General features: G+C 31.4%; 1 protein-coding gene across 1 annotated transcript; it reads left to right on the top strand.

Annotated features, from left to right (window-relative positions):
• The first annotated feature begins 431 nt into the window (after positions 1–431).
• LOC120158768 (thylakoid lumenal 15 kDa protein 1, chloroplastic-like) lies at positions 432–16783 on the top strand. The gene is made up of 9 exons (XM_039169532.1): positions 432–538; positions 14510–14599; positions 14750–14780; positions 14884–14900; positions 15717–15772; positions 16291–16329; positions 16362–16460; positions 16586–16652; positions 16732–16783. The coding sequence occupies exons 1-9, from the start codon at positions 432–434 to the stop codon at positions 16781–16783; spliced, it is 558 nt and encodes a 185-aa protein (XP_039025463.1).
• Positions 16784–22150: the final 5367 nt, after the last annotated feature.

Below are 22150 nucleotides of genomic sequence, written 5' to 3'. Positions count from 1 at the left end.
GTTTCATAATCAATATTTATAAATAATGTGACATGGCAAAATTGGTCATATATCTAATTGATGTAAATGATGCAATAATGAATAAATTTAACCAAACAAAATATATAGAAATATAAGTTCAAACATCCATAAATTCAAAAAAATTCAAAGTCAAACAATCCACAAATTCAAACATTCCAAAATATCCAAAATATTAAAACAATAAGTTTGAAGTTTTGATCCAATAAAACTAAGCAAGAACAGGGCCTAATCGTCCATCGGTGCATCATGAGGAGATAAATGTGACCAAATATTGGTCACATCACGTGAAAGTGCATCGACCCTTTCGTCCAACGAATCAAAACGACGATTCATCATTTCAGTGGTAGCGATCAGATTTGAATCGATAGATACAAGCCTCAAATCAATGTTCTCCATAAAAGATCGGAAGTATGAAAGCATTTGATACTCTGGACGAGGTTGTTACTCTGGAGGTGCTTGTTTCTCGTGCTGCTCCGACTCATTGTCGGAGTCGTCTTCTTCCGGAGGTTGCTCACTGGTACGAACCCAAAGACCAGTTTCTTCATTGATCTTCCATCCCGATTTAGTTAAAGAAAATAGATTTATTTGGTTTTTGAGGGGAAATGAAGCATCAAGACCAACTCTAAGCCCAACCTTCTTAAACAGATTACTAAGAATACAACCGTAAACTAAAGAATAACATAATTTTTTATTGGGAACAAGATTTACGGTTTCGATAAGTTCAGAAAAGATCATCTGTGGAAGATTGATTTTGAGATTATTTTGGACACAATGTAGCCAAAATAAATATAAGGCTCGAAGAGTAGAGTAACGGCCTCCGGATGGTCAAAACCACCAAGAGATCATTAGGTGAAGAAAACAGTCATGAAGGTCTAGAACACTTGCACTATCCCTTCGCTTATACTGAGATCCTACCGTAAGTTTTTCATTGTCTAACCCTTCATTATCTAATCCTAATGCTTTGGCAATGGATTCTGAGTCAAGATGAAAGAAACGTCCTAGAAGATAGGATCAGATCCCTATGGTTAAGATTTTCTCTCGGTTTTTAATGCAAACGACATTAGAGTAAAAGATACGAACAAGTTGATGGTAGACAATTGGTTCAAGCTCGAAGAGTTTGTCAAATTTCCACTCATGAAGAGTATGAAGATGACGAAAATTGATGTCTAACATGGCTTGAAGAGATGGGATTCGTTCTTCCCGGATTTTGTAGGATTCAAAGTATTGACAAAACCTAAAGTAGAGATTTTGTTTACGATCGGGTTCATTGAAACAAGAATTGCTAATGGTCATGTTTGGATCATCGGGATTAGGAATAGGAATTTGTGGGATATGTAGAGGATTTGGAGGTGAGTTTGGAGGTTGGCTAGAACGACTAGAGGAGGCCCTAGAACGTTTATGAGACATGATTTAAGATAATCGGAATGGAAAGATAACCTGTAATTTTAAAAACATATGTATGCAAAATAATCAATCCCAAAACTCAATTGAGTCCTCAATATTTCAAGGTTCTTTATACCAATCCTAATGGGTAAAATATTTGAAAAAATATTGAAAAATAAGGTTTTGAGAGTCATTATATGTATAGTTTTCACAACAACAACATAAATCAATCAAAACACAATAATTTGAAAAACAGTTTTTTTTAATTTTGAAAATTTCAAAGAATTTTGGAAAATTCTTGTGTTTTTGATGAAATTAGTTGTAAAATCTAGTTTCTAATCACTAAACAATCAATGCCCGATCTAAATTTTAACCTAGAACTAATTAAAACTAGTTCTAAAATCAAAACTTGATGAAATAGAAGTTTTAGAAAAAAAATACCTTGAAGAATTTCAGATTTGAGTGAGATTAGATGAAGTTTGCACGATTTTGATGATTCCAACAGGTTTAGGAGATGATATTTGAATCCGATTAAAAACGTTGTTTTGATGAAATATAGAGATAGGGGAGAGTAAAGAGGAGAACGACGTGAAGAGAAGAAGAGAGGGTTTGAGTTTTTAGGGTATTCTGCCCGTGTTAAAAACCAGAACCCTAGGGGGGTATCGATTCCCCTACAGGGGTAATTGGTTCTCCTGTAAGGGAGGTATCGATTCCCTCTGCACTAAAACTGATAAATTAAGATTTTAAACACTCAAAATGCTAAATTAATTTTCTCTAGTGGTATTGGCAACTCATATATTGAAAATTAATCATGTTCAATCAATCAAATTTATCATTAAAAATTATTTGAACATAAAGTTAATTTTCACCAAGAATCATAAACTCCCCCTAACTAAAAGCAATGAATGCAATCAAAAATTACTATTATATGCATTTTTCATTTATTCTTAAAAGTGCTAAAATTATTTTAAGCACTAAGTGAAGATAGATTAGTTAAACCTAATTCTCTCCTAAGTGTCCAAAAACGTTCCTTGTCTAAAGGCTTTGTAAAGATATCCGCTAATTGATGCAAAGTATCAACAAATTCTAGAACTACATCTTCCTTAGTTACATGGTCTCTGATGAAATGATGTCTTATTTCAATGTGCTTAGTTCTAGAGTGTTGGATGAGATTTTTAGTGAGATAAATAGCACTAGTATTGTCACACTTGACAGGAATGGTACCTACTTCAATTTCATAATAAAAAAGTTGTTGTTTCATCCATAAAACTTGTGCACAACAACTACCAGCTGAAATGTATTCGACTTCAATGGTAGATAATGCAACACAATTTTGTTTCTTTGAAAACCAAGAAATCATCATATTTCCAAGGAATTGGCAAGTACCGGAGGTGTTTTTCCTATCTAATTTGCATCCTCCATAATCCGCATCAGAAAAGGCATGCAAGCTAAAGCTAGGGTCTTTAGGATACCAAAGTCCTAAACTATGAGTGTCCTTAAGGTATCTAAAGATTCTCTTAACAGCTAGTAAATGTGATTCCTTAGGGCATGATTGAAATCTAGCACATAAGCAAACACTAAACATAATATCTGATCTACTTGCAGTTAGATAGAGCAAAGAACCAATCATTGACCTATATAATTTAACATCCACACATTTACCTCCTTCATCTAAGTCAAGCTTTGTAGAAGAGCTCATTGGAGTGTCATGAGGTTTCCCATTTTCCAGTCCAAACTTTTTGAGCATATCTTTGACGTATTTAGCTTGATTGATAAAGATGCCATCTTTTCTTTGCTTGATTTGGAGTCCCAAGAAAAATGAGAGCTCCCCCATCATGCTCATCTTGAATTCGCTTTGCATTAGCTTAGAAAATTCTTGGCAAAGAACATCATTAGTAGAACCAAATATTATATCATCAACATAAATTTGAACTACTAATAAATCTTTACCTTTATGCTTTAAAAACAATGTAGTGTCAACATTCCCTTTTGAAAAACCTTTTTCAATTAAAAAATTTGACAATCTTTCATACCAAGCTCTAGGAGCTTGTTTTAAACCATAAAGTTCTTTTGCCAATTTAAGAACATGATCCAGAAATTTTGAATCTTCAAAACCTGTAGGTTGTTCCACATACACTTCTTCTTTAATAAAACCATTTCAAAATGCACTTTTAACATCCATTTGATATAATTTAAATTCATGAAAACATGGAAATGCTAATAACATTCTAATTGCTTCCATCCTAGCTACGGGAGCGTATGTTTCATCATAGTGTATGCCCTCTTCTTGAGTATACCCTTGAGCAACAAGTCTAGCCTTGTTTCTCACTATATTACCACCCTCATCAAGCTTATTCCTAAATACCCATCTAGTACCTACAATAGATTTATTACTAGGACTTTCAACTAATGTCCAAACTTTACCTCTCTCAAATTGATTTAACTCTTCTTGCATAGCCATAATCCAATGTTCATCATTTAATGCTTCTTTAATATTCTTAGGCTCTATGCATGAGATAAATGCCACATAATTACAAATATTTCTAAGAGAGGATCGAGTTGTTACCCCTTTGGATGGATCACCTATAATCTCACCATCCTTGACATAGTTGTATTCCCTTGGGTAAGAGACTTCCCTTTCTTCAATGGTTGGATTCTGGAGAGGATCATGAGTTTCCTCATTTTTTGTTTCTTCCTTTGATGATGGTTCTCCAACGTCATGTCTAACGATATTTGTATTTATAACACCTACATCATCATTCACACAAGAATCCTTCATCGGAAGGAGGTTATCATCGAAAATAACATGTATAGACTCTTCTACAACTAAAGTTCTTTTATTAAATACTTGATAAGCTTTAGAATTTAAGGAATAACCCAGAAAAATTCCTTCATCACTTTTAGCATCAAATTTGCCAAGATTGTCTTTACCGTTATTTAAAACAAAACACTTACGTCCAAAAGGATGAAAATAAATAATGTTAGGCTTTTTATTTTTGAAAAGTTCATATGGAGTTTTCTTTAAAATAGGCCTAATAATTACTCGATTTATAACATAACAAGCGGTATTTGTAGCTTCCGCCCAAAAATATTTTGGCAAATTATTTTCACAAAGCATGGTTCTAGCCATTTCTTCTAAAGTTCAATTTTTCCTCTCAACAACTCCATTTTGTTGAGGGGTTCTAGGTGCTGAAAAATTATGGCTAATACCATTAGAATTATAAAACTCAGTAAATCCAAGATTTTCAAATTCAGTTCCATGATCACTCCTAACACTAGTTATAGAGTAACCTTTTTCGTTTTGGATTACTTTTGAAAACGTGATGAATTTTTCTAATGCTTCATCTTTAGTACTTAAGAATAGAACCCAAGTATATCTAGAATAGTCATCTACCAAGACAAATGCATATTGTTTTCCACCCAAGCTAGTAGTTCTAGATGACCCAAAAAGATCTAAATGGATCAATTGTAATACTCTACTAGTTGACACATCATTAATGGATTTAAAAGAAGCTCGCTTTTGTTTTCCTTTAGCACAAGCATCACAGATTTTATCATTATCAAATTTTAGTTTAGGCAGCCCTCGAACCAATTCTCCTTGACCTAATCGTTTCAAAACACTAATACTAGCATGTCCAAGTCTCCTATGCCATAACCAACTATCATGCTCATCCTTAGCGACTAGGCATAAATTAGTCATTTCTATGGAGTCTAAATGTACCATGTATATGTTTCCTATTCTATGACCAACAAGCATAATTCGATTAGATGTAATGTCAATGACTTTACAACCATTAGTTTCAAATATGACATTGAATCCCTTATCACATAATTGACTAATACTCAAGAGATTATGCTTTAATCTATTCACATATAACACAATTTTAATTTGTATGGAAGAGGTATTAACTATTGTACCTATACCTTCAATGTGACCTTTTGAATTATCACCAAAAGTCACTTCTCCATTTTTGGCGTTAAGCTCTATGAACCGGCTTTTATCTCCGGTCATGTGTCTTGAGCATCCACTATCAAGGTACCATGAATTTGAATTTGTTTCTCGTGCCTTGTAGCAATGCTCCTTTCCCTACAAACATAGATTAATTTTTTATTTTTGGTACCCAAATTCTTTTGGGTTCATATTCATTAGTTTCCAAAATCCTAGTCTCCTTAGGTATCCATTTGTGTAGGATATCCTTATCTTTAGTAGTAATGAGCTCTTTAGGAACCCATATACTTCTAACGATTTTTCCATTAGAGGTTCTTCGGGGACCTCTATGATTGTAGTTTTTAAAACTTTTTCTAACAAAGTTGGATTTTGAATTTTCTCCTTTTTCAAAACGTTTTGTTCCAACTTTATCAAAAGAAGCTTTAAGATCATCAATTTTCTTTTGATGATCATCATTAACCTTTGAAAGTAAATTTTGCAAATCTGAATTTTTCTTTTCAAACTCTTCTAGTTTGATTTGCAAATCTTTGATTTTACTTTCAAGATCGTTGTTGGTTTTAAATATGAGTTTATTTTTAATTTTCAATTTTGAAATATCATTTTTATATTTTAAAAACAATTTCTCATAATCCAAAGCCAACCCATTATATTCCTCTAATAGCTCATCATAAGATAAATCATCAAAATCAGATGAGTTAGAGGTTACCTTAGAATCTTCCCCGAATGCCATCAAGCACAAGTTTGCTACTTCTTGTTCCTCTTCATCTGAACCTTCTTCATCGCTCCATGTAGCCACATGAGCCTTGTGCTTATTCTTTGATTGACCCTTTCTCTTCAATTGTGGGTAATCATATTTGACATGCCCCGGTTTTTTGCATTCATAGGAAATGATCAGGTCCTTCTCTTTTGGTTCATTTTTTAGGCCTTCATTTCGTTTGATTTTTCTTCCTCGGTAAGGTCTCATCATTTTTCTGAACCGTTTGGCAAACAATGCCATTTCCTCGTCATCTTCATCTACATTCGAATCACTCTCATATTTTGTGGATTTGAGAGCAACTCCAATAATTTTCTTCTTCTCCTTCTCCTTTGGTGTCTCTTCAATCTTATCGAGGTCCACCTCATCTTCAAGCATCATTTCATGAGTGAGGAGAAAAACGATTAGCTCTTCAAGAGTTAAGGACTTTAGGTTCTTAGCCTCGATGATTATCGTCTTCTTGGATTTCCATGATTTTGGAAGTGAGTAAACTAACTTCCTCACAAGCTTCTCATTAGGAATGATCTCTCTATATGATTTGAGACCATTGACAATAGTTGAGAATCTATTCGTCATAGCTTTGATATCTTCATTTGGTTTCATCCTAAAATTTTTATAGCTATGTGTTAGAAGACTAATTTGAGATTCTTTTACCTCGTCGGTGCCTTCATGAGTGACTTGTAGTTTATCCCATATTTCTTTGGCGGTTGTACAAGATGAAACTCTTTCATATTCATCTGGTCCAAGAGCACAAAATATGATATGGATAGCCTTGGAGTTGAGCTGGAACATTCTTGTCTCTCCTTCACTCCACAATCTTGGATGAGTGAGAGGTTTGATATATCCATCTTCTACAACAGTCCATGCTCTCATGTCACTGACTTGAATGAAATACATCATCTTATTCTTCCAATGGTCATAGTTAGCTACATTTAAGAAAGGAAGCTTGTTGACGGGCATCAAATCGAGACCGAAGTCGACGTTTGAAGTGGAGGCCATTGATGACTTTGATTATCGATGTAACTCTTCCCGGATCTACTCAAGAGGCGGTTAGACCTTCAAATGAGTTAAGCTCTGATGACAATTGCTGAGTTAATCAATCTATGAATATGGCCATGAGGGGGGTGAATTGGAAAATAAAAATTCCGGTGGAAGCTTGTGCAGAAAACAGAAAGTAATTGCGCAGCGATTTATAGTGGTTCGACTTTCTCAACCAAAGTCTACATCCACTACCTTAGCTATCCACACTAAGGCTTTTTCACAAATTCACTAATTTTTCTTTCTTTTGAGGACAAAGAGTAACCTTACAAATCCCTCAAGAATTATACCTCAAATTCTTGAGAATACTCTCTCCCAAAGAGAACAATACAAATTTTGCAAACTTACAAGAAAATCCTCATAAGGTAAGATGTTTGCACAATTCTAGAACAAAGAAAGAACACTCAAGAATAATACAATTGAGCACAATAAGTGTTCTTGAAAGCAATAATGAATATTGAATGAAATAGGCTTGAAAATACTCAAACTTGAGGTTTGATGCTTTCTCTTTGATTCTCTCTTGATTCTTATTGATACTTGTTTCTTGTTCTTGATCAATGGCTTATAAGCTTGTTTAAATACACCTTCAAATGATTCTAGACGTTGGGGATGATTAGTGGAGTCAATAGAGCCGTTTAAGTGTGAAAATAATTAATAAAATAGCTTGGAATGTGGGGGGGAATTGGTACCCCTCATGGGGAATCGGTTCCCTAAATGTAAAATTCAAATATTTCGACTGTTGATCAGGGGGAATCGGTACCCCCTTGGGGGGGAATCGGTACCCTCCGAGCATTCTATTTTTCTCAGAGCCAAACCATTCAGGGGGAAATCGGTACTCCCTTGGGGGGGAATCGGTTCCCTCTGGACATTCTAGAATTTTTGACTTTGAAACGGTTCGAAATACTTTGTAAAATTATTTTGAAATAATTTTAAGATTAGAACTTAATTTTACACTTGAGTAAGGATTAAAAATGACGTTTGAAAGATTTGGAGTAATATTTTGATATTCGGATAATTATATTGAATATACTTAGAAAATCTTTTTGGAAAATCTTAAAATTCATTTATCTTAATTTGTTATATCGAAATATCAAAATGTTTTGAATAGTAAGTTTAATTTCAGTTGGTTAATTCTTGAGTTTTAAGCTTAGTTTTGATTCTTGGAGTGCTAAGAAAGATTATTTAGAGATTAAAGTATGTTGAAACTTCAAAATGGATGAGTTAGGGAGGATTAAATATGAAGAGTTTTTAAGTGAATTATTGAAATAAAAGGAGTTACTAGATTTTGAAGTTGAATTTGACTTGTCAATGGTTAAATTAAGGAATATGAAGTGTTAGAAGTGGATTTAGAACATGTTGAAAATTGAGTGCGATTCTTGAATTTCATAAAGAGGATAAGATATTGAGGTTAAAGATGAGATAAATGAATATTAATGATGCTCAGCATGTGTATGTAAGTTAAGGATTTAAATGGGGTTGAAATATGGCGTAATTAAATTAGAATAAAGTGATTTTCGTGCTTAAATTAGAATTCTGGGCTAGTTTGCATCGGTACACATTCAACATGTACCGATGCATCAAGGGTAAATTTCCAGAAATTATTCAGTGTGTATCGATGCACCCCTTAAAAATGGAAACATCAAATGCAATTTGTGTATCGATGCATAGTTAGTGCATCGATACACATACTAAGGAATGTACCGATGCACTACAGAGTGTACCGATGCACTTCAAAGGAAAATTGAAGTAGCCTTTCTTTTAGTTTAAGAAATAAACGATTAGAATATTGATATGGATTCATGTATTATTGTGTAGATACCAATCGAGAGAAAGTTCCGAAATAATTGAAAGGTTAGAATTGATCCAGAAGAGAAAGTAAGCCATAAGAGTAATTGATAACAAGTGAGGCCAAGGTGAGTGCATATTAGATCGTATATGATATTAAATGGAAATAAGACTTACGACAAGTCTATTTCCTATAGTGTTATACATAAATTCATGAACATGAACATGTGTTTGTTATGAGTTATATGTTGTTGTATGTTTACAAAAGTTATATGAATATATGTTTACATAATGAATAATATGCATATGTGATATGAGAATATAAGAGATTAAGTGAATGAAAATAGATGATATACATGATGATATAAGAATAAGATATGAATCATATAATATGGGTTATATGAGAAATATATATGAACAAGATATGATGTATATGTTTATGTGAAACCATGCAAGTGACATGAGTTATGTGATATGAATATGTGGAATATGATGCAAAGTTATGTGATTATATGGTCATAAGAGATAAGAAATAGGTGAAAGTGAACTATATGATTATATGAATATGTGAATTGATATATTGCCAATGCCCATGTTATGTATAAAGAGAGCTAGAGGTATAGTTGGCATGCCAATAGTCGAGTGATATACAGTGGTCCTTCAGGACATATACAGTGGTCCTTCGGGACATATACAGTGGTCTTTCGGGACATATATAGTGGTCCTTCGAGACATATACAGTGGTCCTTCGGGACAAATTTCACATGCCCCTAGTGGGACCCCATACGAGTTGTGGTGACAGCATAGTACACAACCTCAATAGACTTACATATCTATAGTTTTCGCATATGTACATAGGCTAACAAAGAGTTAATAATAAATATATGATATGTATGCTTTTGGTGAAATAAATTGTATTATATGATTTAAATGATGATATGTATATTATGTAGTTAAATGAGCCATGTTGGTTAAAAAGGTTAGGTATAAAAAGGATATGATTGCTAGAAATAAATGATAATTATATTGATAGTGAAATAAGGTTAATGATGGAAATGATGAATGATGTGTATATGTGTACAATTGATTATATGTGATGTTATATTGTTGTGGGTGATAGTATGATATGCTATGTATATGCATGGTTAAGTAGTTAGGGTTACTTTTATATGTTAATGCTTCACTAAGTCATAGACTTAGCGTGTGATTGTTTCACACGTAGGTTGCAGAAGCGAGAAGATAAGCTAAGAAGAACAAGACAGGTCAGATTCTCCTTTCCACAGTTCAGATCAGAAATACATTTAAATTATATGTATTTTGTCATATGAAATGTAGTTAGCATGTAAGATAAAATATTAGTATTGGTTATGCTCTGATCAAATTTGTAAAACCATATGTTTTATACAATAAATATTATTTGGGTTTTGTTGGAATATTAAACTGAATTTTATTAGATTTTGGCAAATTAAACATTTTGAACAGTCAATATGACACCTCGGACTCGTATCCGGGTCGGGTACGGGTTGGGTGTTACATTTAATGGTATCAGAGCTAAGTTTTAGTTGATTCTAGGCTTAAACCTAAGTCAAATGAAGTTTAAAAATGTGACATGTCAACTCAAAGTGAAAAATTTCTGATCTGATAGTGTAAGGAGTATGATGTCTTGTTAATAGAATAAGATTTGTATAATATAGTAGAAATTGATTATAGAAATTGTCGAAGTGAATCAATGGCTGACAAATCTGATGGTGATAGCAATTTACCTGCCCTAGCTATATAGGATGAAGAGCAGAAATCTCAGAAAGTGTCTTATAAGATTAAAGGTTGATTTCAGAAAGTTGAAATCATATCTGAATAATGATAGAAAGTTTTCACTGTTTTGAATCGGAAATGTGATATGGATTCATTTTGTTACTTCGTGGATAAGATAGAATATGGTGAACAAGTGTCACCATAAGAGCGTTAAAAGATCAAATGATGCAGTGAGAATTGGTAGAAGAGTTCAAGAATAAGTGTATCAGTGACAAACGTATAAGATGTATAAAGTCAGAGTTTATGAGTTTGAAACGAAGGGATAGCATTGTGTATAAGTAAAAGTGTGTTTATGATAAGGGTTTGTAGTTAAGATGGAAAGAGTTAGCGTTGGCTAACCAGAGTATGTGATAAAATGTACCGGAATTATAAGATTATAAAATATTGTAAGGTTATGATAACCAAATATGATGTGGATTTGGATATGGTGGTGTATTCTGAGTATGGAAATGTAAGGTAGTAAAGGAGATAAGGATTTGTATGATTGAGGAAAATACAACTATAAGAGATTGTAAAGAATGAGGTTTGTATAAGTGAAATTGATTATCAAAGTTATAAAAAGGTGATAAAGATAGGTAATCAGATATGAGTATAAGTAATAGGAAAAGTGTATGTGAACATGAACAGAAAGATATGATTTATGTATAAGGAGATTTCAATTTTGAATGAATAAAGGAATAATGGAATAAAGAAATGAAAATGATTGAGTTTAAAGTATCAGATACGATAAAGGTTATACGGAAGTGTAGATGATAATTTCGATATAGAAGTAAGAAAAGTGTGCAAGGTGATGTGAAAAGATTCTTTAATATGTATTTTAATCATATTTAAAGAAGATTTAAGGTTGTGTTCTTGGTCAAATGATGAATGAAAACGAGTTTGGTTATTGTTATAAGGTAATTAGAGATAGATTTATGAGATTGAGAGATGAAAATGGATGTTACTGTCTACGTGATGAGTGACATTATATTGAATTTTAGAAATAGTCAAAGAAAAATGCAGAATCGAATGAGAGAAAAGATATAAATGGATTGAGGTTACTGGTTACTGTTTATATGATAAGCGACAGTAGATGAATGTATAAATGAACAAATGTGGATAAAGAGCATTAGAAGATATGTAGAGGTAGTGTACTTATCGATGTGTACAGTGAAAATTCGAGGACGAATTTTCTTAAAGGATGGGAGATTTGTAATATCCCAAAATCAGGGCTAGTGACTAAAATAGAAACTTTGAAACTTTGAAGTCTGATTTTTAAAGATTTAAAAGTTCAGGGATTAAATTGGAATATTTAGTTGATTTTAGTTGGTAATTATTAAAGGAAATAAAGGGTAAAATGGACATTTGACTAGAAAGATTTTTATCTTTCTTTTAGGGCTATAAAACACGTGGAAAGGGTGAGAAAGAAAAGAAAAGTCTGGAGCTTGGGTTATCTCCTTTCTCTTCTCTTCCCGTAAGCTCCATGGCAAAGGTAAGTTTAATTTCAGTTGGTTAATTCTTGAGTTTTAAGCTTAGTTTTGATTCTTGGGGTGCTAAGAAAGATTATTTAGAGATTAAAGTATGTTGAAAATTCAAAATGGATGAGTTGGGGAGGATTAAATATGAAGAGTTTTTAAGTGAATTATTGAAATAAAAGGAGTTAATAGATTTTGAAGTTGAATTTGACTTGTTAATGGTTAAATTAAGGAATATGAAGTGTTAGAAGTGGATTTAGAACATGTTGAAAATTGAGTGTGATTCTTGAATTTCATAAAGAGGAGAAGATATTGAGGTTAAAGATGAGATAAATGAATATTAATGAGGCTCAGCACGTGTATGTAAGTTAAGGATTTAAATGGGGTTGAAATATGGCGTAATTAAATTAGAATAAAGTGATTTTCGTGCTTAAATTAGAATTCTGGGACTTGTAAACATTTTATTAGATTTTGGCAAAGTAAACATTTTGAACAGTCAATGTGACACCTCGGACTTGTATCCTGGTCGGGTACGGGTTTGGGGTGTTACATATATTGTTTCGTGCCATCTAAAATTAATTTTGGATATAATTTATATAATTTTTTTGTATTTGTATCTTTAGGTAAATTATGCGTATAGTACATAAACTATCAGTTTTGATCCGTTTTAATATCTAAACTTTTAAAAAATTTAAAATTATACCTAACATTTAATTTTTATTTCGTTTTAGTACTCGTAGTTAAAAAACTTAACAGGTGATTTGCATGTGGTACCTTTTTATGGATAAATTGCACCATTCATCACTCAACTATCTTCTCACTCATATTTTGGTTACTGAAGTTTAATGTTTTTTAATTTGATTACTTAACTTTCAAACTACTTCTAATTGAATCACTCTAACTTTCAATTTTTTTATTTTAAATTGTACATTAATAAAATTATAACAAAAAATGTCATGTCACAAAAATTATTAACAAAATAAATTAGAGTGATTAAAATAAGAGTAATTTGAAAGTTGAGTAGTTAAATTAAAAATTACTTTAGTATCAAGATTGGAGTGAGAAGATAATTGAGTGATGAATGCTGTGGTTTACTCATAAAAAATGCAGTGTCAATAAGTTTTTATGACGAAATACTAAAATGAAACAAAAACTAAATATTAAGTATAATTTAAGGAAAATTAAAAGTTTAGATACTAAAACAAATCAAAAAATAATAGTTTAAATATTAAATGCATAATTTACCGTAAACCTTTTGATTGGAAGGGGAAGGAATGGAGAGAGTTGAGTATATAGTTCATCAATTAGTACAATTTTTTTTTTTTTTTTGAAAATATCATCTATCAGCACAAGTTTGTCCGTTTGTGGGATCCCTCTTGGTACAGTTAGGGATGTGCCAAAAAAATCTGATTTGATCAATTTGATCTGTTAATTTGATCCTAAAATTCAGATATTGATCTTTTTTTTATTTTGGGATAGTTCAGATTGGATATTTAAAAAAAATTGGATAATCAAATCGAATACAAATCAAATAAATTCTAATTTTGGATTACCCAAAAATTTTAAAAAATGAGACTTTGAAAATTTTTACCTAGGCCCAATGATCTTAGCCAGCCAACACCTAGCCTGAAATACCAACCTTATTGTGTAGCTTTGATCCTTTTTTTCCCTAACAATTTTAGTTTTATTTTCACGTTTTATTGTTGTATCTAAGTGCTCATCACATAGCATATATTTTTATAATATATTTTTAAGATAAACTTAAAATATATATTTCTAATACAAGTTCTAAAATTCAATATATGTAGTTTTGTTCATCCTTAACATTTTTTCAATTTTTCAGGTTTAATAAATTATATATTGATAAATATATATAATAGAGGTACAGAATATGTTGTATAAAGTTAGAAAATATTAAATTTTATTTTTAAAAAAAATTAAAACTTATATTCAGATTTGGATATTTATATATCTAATTCAATATTTTGGATATCTAATTTTTTCAAATTGAATATAAATCATAATTTTAGTAATTTAATTTTCAAATATTCAAAATTTCAAATTAAATAATATCAGATATATGATAATGTACGCCCTTAATTACCCTTAGGTCCTGTTTGGTTCAAGGTATATTTCATTACCGAGGGGAATGTTTTTTTCCCAACTGAATATACCCATGTTTGGATGAACAATATTACTAAGGGCCAGTAAAAAATTAATACCAATAGTGATTTTTACACTGTTTTCCCAAGAATATTAATCCCCCGTCTCCCTTAGGTATTTGCTTATTCCCGTCATTGTTGTCTAAAATAGCCTCCCCACTGCTGAAATCTTCTTCTTCTTCGATTTGGCTGAGGTATTTGCTTTCAAAATTGGGATTTCCAAAATTGAAATCCCTAAACCGTAAAACATGCATTCCTTCCTCACGCTCCACCGCTCTAGCCTCCAGCTGTGCGCTCTCGGTTCACAGTCGTTTTTACCGGCTCATTGCAGCAGAAGGAGGACATGAAGAAGAATTTAGCTCTCGCTTCCTTTGCAAAGCCATTGATCAAGAAAAACATTGATCAAGCAAGATTTCACGACAGTAATGTTCTGTTTTTTCAGTTAATTGATATGTCTATGGTATTTGCCTTAGTTAATCTTAATGATTTAAATCTCATTTGATCTTCCTTTTTTCTCCATTTCAGTCCATACTTCGACAAGCCAAATTTGACAGGTGAATTGATCTATACCCAATGATCCCTTAAAACTGGCAATTTTTCATTAGTTGTTGTTGGCCATAATCTGTTCGGAAAATCCACCCTTAATTTTTACATGTGAATTTGTCATCGCTTTGTTCTGAGTTGCTAATCGATGCATTCTTTTTTATATATGTATAATTAATTTTCTTAGCTTGCGTTCCATCTGGCTTTCTCTATCTGTTTCCCTTTATGGCGTACTTTCAGATTACTCTTTTATTGGTTTCTTTCCTTTCTTGGTTTATGTTAAAAGAAAAAAAGAACTAAAAGATTAAAATTCTGATAATTCAAGTGAAAAGTCGAAAGTTATGTTGGAAATTCTGTTGCATTTTGATTATTTGTTCAATCCAACGGGAATTTCATTTTTGGATATTTTTCTTTTTGATTTATGGAAAAGATTTGAGAAAGCAAACAACATGATATGGTTTTGTGTACTTGTAATTTATGGGTTTGGAAATTAGAATGGACTGTAATTTGTTCAGAAATGTAAATACATGCCTTTTTAGTTTATTGTAGGTGTGGAAGTGGAAGTGGAAGTATAACGGATTTTATCTAAACTTGTTTTAAGATTGATTGATTTTTGTCTATAAATTGATTATCAAATTGTTATTTTCCATGGACTTAGTCTGTGATTTCTTGACTTTGATGTCTTTTTAGGGTTCTTATCGATTGTCGCAGTTCGTATTTCCATAATTTTTTAAAATATGGGACATTGCTTCTCTAGGGTAAATGCTTTTAGCACATGTTCTTTAAAGAAAGAAGCACAAAACACACAAATTAGACAATTTCAAAGGCGCGAAATTGCTTGGTGCTAGCATCTTCGATGCCGATTTGACAGGTTTTCTCCCAACTATTCTATGTAAACTAACTAAATTCGAACATTTTTCATTAAAGACCTTCAAAAGTCCCTCCAGTTTTCTGTTGTCTCGAAAAAAGTATTCGACGAGACTAATTTCAGGTTTCGAGCTTTTTTTAAGGTCCGGTAATGGTTTGGGGTTTTCAAACATATGATTACCATATAGGTTGAGGTCATTAAAGGGCTAGTAAAGTAATATAATGTGGTTAAGTTGGCCTCACTGGTTAAAAGACCTCGATTTGTATCGATTTTCATGAAACATCTGTAATCTTCATGAGTTGAGGTTGTAAAAGACCTCGGGTAAAATTAATTTTTCATTGATCTTCCGCTTCTTTTATGCTCATATATGCTTGCATAATAGACATCGACCTTTTTTCGAGTTTCAGCTAGTAAATAGTTCAGATAAGTGCATGCATGCAACTTTAGGCGAACTCTGGAATCTTTTGATCTTTGTCCCTACTCGTGTTTTAAACGGCTTTTGATTAACCGAAACGATGCAGGAGCCGACCTTTCTGAAGCTGATCTTAGGATGGATAATTCACTGTTTTATTGGATGATATCTTCGTTCGAATCTCCAATCGTTCCTACCTGCAGGCAAATTTGAACAACGCGAACTTGGAAGGCACAACTGCAACGGGAAACACATCTTTCAAAGGATCAAATATAACAGATGTTGGTATGTATAAACTCCAGTTTACTCAACTCTCCGTCAGTTGAATATCGATGAACTGTGCATAATTTGCCCGCGAATCTCATTACTGCGTAGTCGGTCAATTTATTTGGTTGTCTTCTTATGATCAAATTTCACAGATGTATCACTGCGAGATGATCAACGTGAATATCTTTGCAAAGCTGCAGATGGGTAAGATAACTAGCTATAACAACTGCTTTAAAACATGTTCTACATTTATCCGATTATTGAAACGACATTTTGGTGTTAGGGTGAATCCGACCACCGGAAACGCAACACGGGACACATTGCTTTGCAATTAGATGAAAGATCGAGAAATCACCGCCGCAACGAGTGTTATTCGAGGTATGTAAATATTTTGCTATGAGAAACCGTGTCATATGTGATCAATTATGTCATTGTTTTTATTGCGTCCCACTTTGAAGACATGTAAAATGTGTATACCTCGTTATGTAATGAAATTTCAAACCAACTGTTGAGGTTTGTAAATGTTTTGCTGTGAACAACTATTTTCAACCTAATGATATATACACTTTGAGTTTCATGACAAATTTCATGGCCATAATCTCTTTTAATAGCATGTATATCATGAGTATTTTTTATTTTTGGTATATTCAAGCAAGGTTCGGGGTGAAAGGGACGACGATTAGTCACCGATCCTGCAATCTTTTCGGAAACAACCAATGACCATTAGGTTTAAATCCCACATTTTTCGCCTAGGCGGAAGGAATCCTAGGACCTGAACACTAGATATGTTGGACAGTCACCTTCGAGGTGAAATGAACGTTGATGGAGTTGATTTCCAGGTCTTCTTTTTCTTTATTCCTGTAATTGACATTTTGGGGTTTTAAGTTCGGGCTCTTGTAGTCTTGTCCATGGTGAAGTTTACATGGATACTGCAACAATCATTCATATTGACATTTCTCATTTTCTTTCATTGACGTTTCAACTCAAACGCGATTTTGTTCTCTCGAGTCATTTCTCATTGATGTAGTTTTACTTTTGTACAACAAATATGCATATGCATGCACATGCACATACAAATATGCTACGACTCTTAATTTCCCATTGATGTGTTACTTCTCCTATTTCACTAACCTAACAGAGAAATAAAATATCAAATGTAAAATTATAAATTGACACTAACCTAACTGAAAAATACAATTATAAATTGTTTAATTTATAATTTTATATAATATATATAATTTTGATTTTTGTTTAATTGCATATATAAAATTTTAATTTATTTATGCACATTAAAAAAGTAAATGCATTTATTTATAATAAAGTCATCTTTATACATTTTGGTATGAGTAAAATGGTTCATCTATTAAAATGTTCATACGCTTATTTAGTTAAATATTGATGTAAAATTTTAATATATTTTTAGATAAATTATGTAAAATTTAATATTAATTAAAATTATGCATGATATATTTACTCTTTTATTCTACCCAATTATCTTTTAAATTTTATAAAAAGTTATATATAAATTTTATTAAAAATTATATATATTAAAAATAATAAAGTAATATATTCTCGATGAATTTTTATATAAATATTTTCATTTAAATATTTAGAATTCCACTTGTTAAAAATATAGAACAATGATAATTTCGTAAAATATATATTCCAATAATCTTTTATTACTTCAACCAAACACTGTAATTTTACATTCCTGCCAAACAAACCAAACACAGTAATGTAACATTTCCAGTAATGTGTTAGGTAATGTTACATTCCGGTAATCCTATTCCCGGAGGTAATCTTACATTCCGTGAACCAAACACACCCTTAAATACATCTACAAGCATTAGTCAAAGCGTTTTCCCTTTTCTCTGCCCAGTGCTCAACTCCGTATGTCAGGAAATTACTTTCTGTTAAAGAATATCGAAAACTTGTCACTTTTTAAAATCCATCTTCCATTATCTTATTTAATCAATTTTTTTCTTCTAAATCTTAATAGATTTAGGAGGCATGAGATATAATTTATATTTGACATGTAAAAGAATGTAATTTTAAACAAAAATGAGTCTGCCTTTCATATTATTTTTTTCTTAAAATTTATCCAAATCAAAAAGTAAATTTAATGTGATTCTTTAATCAATATTATTTACCGTTAATTTTTAGGGTGTTGATGTAAAAATTTACGGTGTTTATGTTGTAGTTTACTATGCTAAAGTAACAGTTAATAGTAACTAATGATATGACATATGACATGACAAAAGAAATAATTAAATTTTTTTACCTTGTTCGAGGTGAAATTGATTTTTTATAAATTTCAAGGGCTTATTTAATTTTTAACGATAAATAAAAATTATTTTTGAATTTAAAATTTTAAATATAAAAGATTCAAATATTAAATAATTAAATATAAAAAACATTAAAAATAAAAAATAAAAAAATAAAATATATATATATATATATATATTAAAATACTATTAAAAAAATATACATCATAAGCTATAAAATGATAACTTATAAATTATTAAAAAAAAATTAAATATCTTTAACATATATTGATATCATCAATACTTATACAAAAATTTTCTTACTGTATTAGTCTAGACTTAAAAATTTTATATCTAAATTATTGAACCACTTTTTATAATGTTTTGATATACCAATTTAAGGGAAAAATGTTTTGGACTTGAATTGAATTTATTCAAAATTTTCAAAGCTTTCAAAAATAATTCAAAGTTCTTTAAAAGTGAATTTGAGCACAAAATTGTTTTTCAACGTACGTAGTACCAATACTGTTCTTACAGTATCGATACTATATGAACAGTACCGATACCAAAGGTAAGGGAAGTATCAATAGTCACTAGGTAGTATCAATACTACCAACGTTGCTCAAATTCCAGAATACAAAAATAGTATTGATACCCAAAGGGGTACCAATACTACTTTACATAGTAGTATCGATATCATAGGCTTAGTATTGATACCGTAAGGTTCAACGGCTAGTAACGGCTAGTTTTATTTAAAAATAACAAAGGTAATACTGATACTCCCTATAGGAGTATCGATACCCTCTGTACTGGGTAGTTTTATTTTGTAGAGAAAAATATCCCCAACGGCTCCAAATTACTCCCAACGGCTAAAAACGGCCACAAACTCATTCCAACATATAAATACAAGTTCAAGACACTTGAAGAATGGTTAGAACACCTACTCAAGCAATCAAACACAAGAGAAGAGCATTTCACTCTTTATTCTTATTCTCTTGTAAATATTTTGTTCTTGTGAGCTTTAATTCTTTGTAAACACCTTTCTTTTAGAGGTTTTCTTTGTTTACATCTTTTTCTTTGTAAAGGGGCTTTGGTTCTATCTGAGCATGTTAAAAGCTAGGGAGTTTAGTAAAGGTTATTTCTTGATCTTGTAAAAAGAAATAACAAATTAGAGAATTTGTTGGAAAATCCTTAGTGAGGAGTTAAGGTAGTAGAGATAGACTTAGTTGAGAAGTCGAACCACTATAAATCATTGTGCCAATTTTTTCTATATTTTTTCTTTCTCCTTACTCCCTAAACAATATTTTCAATTCCCCTCCTTGTACATTTTTCGGTTGTTCAGATTGAGCTTCGACAATCCCAACAATTGGTATCAGAGTTTGACTCATTAGAATGTTTAACCTCCTTGAGACGATCCTTGAAGAAGCTCTACCGATTCCCAAAGCAACAGATAAGATGACTTCTACCTCTGACTCGTTTTACATGGAAGACTCCCAACTGATCAACAAGCCTCCGCATTTCACTGATCCAAACTACCATCATTGGAATAAATTAATGAAGTTATTCATCCAATCCAATGATCTTGATGCATGGGAGATGATCGAGGACGGATACCCTTCTCCAACGAAGAAGACAAAGAAGTGGAGTGACCAAGAACGGAAGAAAGCTCAAAAATTGCCAAGGCCATGCACATGTTATTTTTGTGCATTTGGTCCCGATATCTATGAAGGAGTTTCTTCTTGTTCCAATGCCAAGGAGCTTTGGAATAAGCTCAAGGAAATCTACGGAGACAAGAAAGAATATCTAACAAAGGTGGTGTCTCTAATGGCTCATGAAGAGCCCAAGATATCTACTTATTCAAGTGAATCAAATTCTTATTCTTTTAATGAGTTATAATATGCATACGATGAATTATTTTCGGAGTTTGAGACCATGAACTCCAAATACAAGAAATTGATTTCTAAATTTAAAGTTGAAAACGATTTTCTTTTGAAAGAAAAAATGGATTTTGCAAATCAAAATGAAAATTTGAAAAATGATTTAGAGATTTCAAAAATGAAAATTGAAAATTTTGAAAAAAAAATGTTTTGATTTAAAAGTTAAGCTTGAATGCTTAACAAAAGAAAATGAAATCATTTTAAATAATTCATTTAGTTCCATAATGAAAAAAATTCATTGTCATTATCATGGTCGCAAGGAACATATTTGTCCTTTGAAAAAAGGAAAACGTTTTAAAATTAGACAAGTATGAGTTCCAAAAGGATCAAGAGGCATTGAAACTAACGTTCAAGGATCCAAAGCAATTTGGATACCAAAATCCAAAAGAATGTCTCTTGTAGGTGTGTGGGAGCAATAATGATGAAAGTGGAGATACTCAAATGCTCTAGCCGCACTTGAAAATGAATGGTAATCTCTAAGCTTAATGCTTTTGTTTTTTATTATTTGGTTGCTCATTTAGGTTTATGCATGCATGAGTTTTGATTTTAAATGATTTCATGTTTTCTATCTCATATATGTTGAAAATGATTTTAAATGATTTTTCATAATTTCTAGTTCATCATAATGAATTTTGGTCAAAATTGGTTTTAAATGCAAATCATATCTCTCTAGCAATTGATATCAAAATTTTCAAATGCTTTAACTTTACAAATTTTAATTTTTGACCGAAATTTAAATGTTTATGCATGTGGTTTAAAGTGCAAATGATATCTCTCCAACAATTGATATCAAATTTTTTAAATGCATAACATTTTTGGATAACTTTATGCATATGCACTTAATTTCAACAATTGGTATTGCATAAAGTATTTTACACTTGGATATGTTGAATTTCATGTGTTACTAACATGTTTGTTATTCTTTGTTGAAATTCAATTTCTCTTAAGTGTTAAGATTTTAGAGTCAATTTTTTGTTTGGAATGTACTTCTTAAGGGGGAGCCTTTGATTTTCCAAATGTTTTTAATGTCAAATTTACCACTTACTCTCTAATGTTATTTTTGAACTTTAAAGTTGAATTATTTTTCATATAACAAAAAGGGGGAGAAGTATAGGTTTGAAAAAATTAATTTCTCAATTAAAAAGGGAGAGCTTAACATTTTCCAACAATTTGTATCTTTTTCATTAAATATTTCATTAAGGGAGAGTTTTGCCAAAAACAATTTTTCAAATATTTTGTTATATCAAAAAGGGAGAGATTGTTGAACCACTTTTTATAATGTTTTGATATAACAATTTAAGGCAAAATATTTTTGGACTTGAATTGAATTTGTTCAAAGTTTTCAAAAATAATTCAAAGTCTATTAAAAGTGAATTTGAGCACAAAACTATTTTTCAACGTACGTAGTACCGATACTGTTCTTACAGTATCGATACTATATGAACAGTACTGATACCAAAGGTAAGGGAAGTATCGATACTCACTAGGTAATATCGATACT

This window comes from Hibiscus syriacus, unplaced genomic scaffold (assembly GCF_006381635.1).
Source record: "Hibiscus syriacus cultivar Baekdansim isolate YM2019G1 unplaced genomic scaffold, ASM638163v2 tig00111330_pilon, whole genome shotgun sequence".
Classification (NCBI taxonomy): domain Eukaryota; kingdom Viridiplantae; phylum Streptophyta; class Magnoliopsida; order Malvales; family Malvaceae; genus Hibiscus; species Hibiscus syriacus.
This window is presented reverse-complemented; position numbering and strand designations above follow the sequence as displayed.